We start from the raw sequence: 4,897 nt of genomic DNA, 5'->3' as shown, positions 1-4,897 counted from the left end.
TTGGTCTTATCCATATTTCTTTTCATGTTGAACACATGTCGGCCACAACAGGAAAAAAATATATAGTGTATCATGTGAGTATATGTATAAAATGTATCATGTATGTATAGAGTGTATATGCATGAAGTTTATCGTGTGTGTATATAAAACATGTATCATGTATGTATAAAGTTCATATGCATGGAGTGTATCTTGTGTGTATATGTATAAAGTGTAGTATGTAAGTATATGCATAGTGTATCATGTGTGTATATGTATAGAGTGTATCATGTGTGCATATGTATGGATTGTGTCGTGTGTGTATATGTATAGAGTGTATCATGTTTTTTTTTTTGCCTTTGTCTCTTATTGAAGATTTTTTTTGTTCTTAATAAATTTTCACAAAGAAAAAAGTTGCCTTTCGTTGTTTGGTTTCATCAACTTCCTTACATGCACACACACACAACATACATCCCATTAGCTCAGTGGTTATGTGACTCACCTCTTACACCTGAGACCCAGGTTCTATCCCAGACCCTGACAGGAGTGTATCGTGTGTACATATGTACAATATGGAGTGTATCATGTGCGCATATGTGTAGAGTGTATCATGCGAGTATATATGTATTATGTTCATTCATTTTCTTGTCAGCTTAGTCCCTTTATTAATCCGGTGTTGAACCGTCAACTTATCCAGCTAATTTTTACGCAGCTGATGTCCTTCCAATCGCAACCCATCTCTGGGAAACATCCACACACACACTCATACACTACGGACAATTTAGCCTACCCAATTCACCTGTACCGCATGCCTTTGGACTGTGGGGGAAAGCGGAGCACCCGGAGGAAACCCACGCGAATGCAGGGAGAACATGCAAACTCCACACAGAAACGCCAACTGAGCCGAGGCTCGAACCAGCGACCTTCTTCGTGTGTGTGTGTGTGTGTGTGAGCACAAAAACAATTATTATAGAATGGTCAATGGTTATAGGTTTCCAGCTATCTTCAAACTATCTTCTTTTGTTTTCAACAGTCAAAAAAGACAAACTGGTTTGGAACAAGTAAAGGTTGAGTAAATGATGACAGTTTTATTGTTTTTGTGTGAACTATGCATTTAAAAAAAAAGGAAAAGTATTTCAACATTTTTTAATTTTAAAGCTAGATGCTAATAATCCTTTTTATGTTTACCTAATAGTGCTCCAGCAGACCAGGAGATTGGCTGAATATATTACGCTGCGGTAAAACCCAACTGTTCACCTCTACAGGGACTTGTAAATAAACCTATTTTAAAAAAATATATTTATTTTTAATACTGCACTGTACTGTTCTAAACAGCTATATCAAGTATTGTATGTTGTTAACAAAGTGCAAATTAAAAATTAATTAAATATTTTTTTAATATGATACAACACATGATGTTTGACTCTGATGTCACTTTGATATGCAGTTTAAATGACATGAGACATTCATTGAGTGATTCTGTCACTGTGTTTAATCCTGTGCATGAATGTATGATATATAGTTAATGCCACATGCACTGTAACGCAGTGCATGTGGCATTCTATCTTCTATCTTCATAGTTATTTTGAAATAAACATAGCAAAATTTCTGTTAAGAGTTACATCTTCGTTGGAGAAAACACTAAGGAAACAGTAGATGGGGAAACCCGACTGCTCCTCCATGACCCATTGGGGTGGATGTGATACTAATGTTTCGATAGCAAAGAACTGCAAATATGCAGATATTATAAGAATCTATCTATAAACACACACCTTCTGCTCTTGCTTTGCACTTCTGTGGTTTGCTGATTAAATGATAAACTAGCTGAAAACGAACGAACTGGAGTCTGCTGCCGTTTTTATCAAAAATAAATTTAATAGTGTACATTTCATGAGCAAAACGCAAAAGTTTTAAGGGGGCTAAATAAAAACATAGCAGGGCTAAAGCGAAGCCATGGTGTTTTATAATTTTACCTGAACGTTTCATTGAGAAATCATTCAGTTGACTTGTTGTCTTTAAAAAAAAAAAACTCACGAAATTTTCTCACAGCTGCTGTGGTCAGTGGAGAGCAGGGAATGGTGCAAATTAAACAAAAACGCAACAAATTAAGATGCAAGTTAAAATAAATGGTATACAGTTAAAGGCGATACGAATATGCATACATTGGGGAAGTTTAATCAGCAAAACAAGTTATTATACCGAGGGTATAAGTATTTATAGATCCTCAGAAGTCATAATACCCAAACAGCTTGTGGAAAAAAGTAGGCATACGGAGTATACGTGCGTATAGCCATGACTACACCACTATTTGAAACCAATGAGCCTGTGTTGGAAAATTCAGAAGGCTTTATTCATTTGGTCAAATTTCATTTAATCAAACCAAATCTGCAAAGTGTGAACAAATCCTTTCAGTCAACACAATCTCTAAAAGATGCTAGCAACATAAAATTTAATCCCAAATGATAATGTGATTACGTTTGTAATGAATAATAATGCCTTGATGCTTAAAGCTCTTTTTCAGTCTGCCATGCTCGTCTCTTGATCGGCATTCCTTCACATCCACGCTGTCTGTCTTCGTCTTGGCTCTGGGGTCTCACTAGAGGGCCGTCAGTGTTGTGAAATCCAGCTATCCACTGAGCTGTGTCAGCAGAATGGCAGGTAACTGAATTCCAGGCTCTCTGTCTTGGGACGACCCTTTTTCTAGGGTTTGGACTGTTCATTCTTCCTCCATCCAGTGCAGATAGTATTCTCCTTCCCAGCTGAACAGCAGGCCCCATCAGCGAGGACTCTGAGTGAGCAGCTCGCCGATATGGAAGAGTATTCAGTAGACAAGATGGAGAGGGCTTACTTTCCAAAACAGAGGATGATGGGTGTCGAGGGAGCAATGGAGGTTTTGGTGTTAGATCACATTCCGTAAAGGTCACTGGCAAAGGCAGCTTTCTTATTTGAGAGATCCTGCTCTGAATCTGCTGAAGTTGAAGCTCAAAGTTATATACTTCTTCCGTCACCTGGTTGACACGCTCGAAACCCGCCAAAAGGCTGTCAACACAGGGCACCAGGCGCTCCACGTAAGGGTGGACATCACAGCTGTCTGAAATGACGGATGTGTCGGAGGCCAGAGAGGAGGCAGATGATAATAGTGTCTGGCGGGACCCGATGGGGCTTAGTGGGGTCCAGCAGTTAGAGCTTGCAGAGACCTGAGAGGATCTGGAGGGTGGAGGACGCATTCCCTCAAACTTCACTCTGTGTCTGAACTATAAAGGAAATCAAAGTGAACAGGTTTGCGTGTACATACTATAAGAAAAGTCTAAAAAATACAGTTATAAAATGTGTTACTGTGCAGTAAATTTTGAGACATAGGCTCATTCTGAAATCGTTGCCCTATATACATTTCTGGAGATCGCAAATTATGTAGCCAGAGCTTCGTATGGCTGCATTTCATCTTTAAAACGAAAGCTATAGGGTAGTATGATGCTGTTTCTTTTCACGCTCACCCGCTGACCACTTACCTCAGTATGGACAGCCTTTTTAATATTACAAGTTTGTCCGATGGCTCAATATGTACATTGGCGGACTTGAGACGTAGAGTGAAGTTGACCGCAACAATGGGGTTCAAGTCCAGTGAAAAACATTTCCAGAAAGCAAGTAAGACAACAACAAATGTCAAAAAATAAAAATACACAAGTAAATAACAGGGTGAGAATGTGGTAAAATCTGAAAATGTTTCTGGATAGCTTTTTAAAACACTGCGGTTGGGTTAAGGGAAGGGGGTGGGTGGGTCAATCTGTGCTTTTTAAAACACTATAGGTTAGGTTTAGGGAAGGGAGTGGTTGGGGGGATTGGGTCAGCTGGTCTGTCAGTAAGTCAGCCAGTTGACAGCAGCCTTTGGTGGATTTACGTGAGAACAGCAGGCGTGAATGGGACTTGCAAGAGAAATTTGAGATCTAAAAAAAAAAAGAGTACACAGTGGCCTTTGGCAGATTCACAAAAAACAAAAACTGCTAAAAAAAACTTGAGCTGTATTTTGCTTTCACCAGAAATGTATATAGAGGTACATAATCAGTATAAGCCTGGATTCAAATTTTGGTTTAGATTCACAGATACATTTTTTTTTTAAATTACAAATTGCATTTAATTGTTACACTTTAAGATTAAATAAAATGTCCAGAAACTTGACAGATAATGTCCTGGGAGACAATTATTAATACGTTTTTCTTTTTGGAATTATGTGATTCAAAGATGAATTGACAGTATCACATAATCTTTCAAAAACTTTTCTAACACTGATTTGGTGCTCAGAACATAATTATTTTCAGTGTTTTAAACAGGTTACAGCTTAATTTTTTTGTTAAACAATAGTAGACTCAAAAGATTTATTTACAGCATTTATTTTGATATAGACATCTCTTTAAATTATATATTAAATATGTATCTTTATTTTCATATTTTTAAATAAATAAATAAATATATATACAGGGGAGGCAGTGGCGCAGTAGGTACTGCTGTCGCCTCACAAGCAAGAAGGTCGCTGGTTCGAACCTCAGCTCAGTTGGCATTTCTGTGTGGAGTTTGCATGTTCTCCCTGCCTTCGCGTGGGTTTCCTCCGGGTGCTCTGGTTTCCCCCACAGTCCAAAGACATGGGGTACAGGTGAACTGGGTAGGTTAAATTGTCCGTAGTGTATGAATGTGTGTGTGTGTGTGTGGATGTTTCCCAGAGATGGATTGCGGCTGGAAGGGCATCCGCTGCGTCAAAACTGAACTGAATAAGTTGGCGGTTCATTCCGCTGTGGTGACCCCGGATTAATAAAGGGACTAAGCCGACAAGAAAAAGAATGAATAAATATAAATACACACATATTTACTGTGCATGCGTATATGTGTGTGTTATAACTGGAATGTTAAAATGTGTTATTTTATG

General features: G+C 38.4%; 1 protein-coding gene across 4 annotated transcripts in view; it reads right to left on the bottom strand.

Moving 5' to 3' along the window:
• Positions 1-2,310: 2,310 nt before the first annotated feature.
• Positions 2,311-4,897, bottom strand: part of pkd1b (polycystic kidney disease 1b) — a 56,011-nt gene continuing 53,424 nt past the window's right edge. For all 4 annotated transcript variants that reach the window (XM_068224763.2, XM_021480305.2, XM_021480306.2 and 1 more), the window contains one exon: positions 2,311-3,233. In XM_068224763.2, the coding sequence (XP_068080864.1) occupies positions 2,484-3,233 (750 nt within the window). In that variant the 3' untranslated portion in view covers positions 2,311-2,483. The remainder of the gene's footprint in view (positions 3,234-4,897) is intronic.

This window comes from Danio rerio, chromosome 12, assembly GCF_049306965.1.
Source record: "Danio rerio strain Tuebingen ecotype United States chromosome 12, GRCz12tu, whole genome shotgun sequence".
NCBI lineage: Eukaryota > Metazoa > Chordata > Actinopteri > Cypriniformes > Danionidae > Danio > Danio rerio.
Note: the sequence above shows the minus strand (reverse complement) of the source record. Positions and strands in the feature narration are given on the sequence as shown.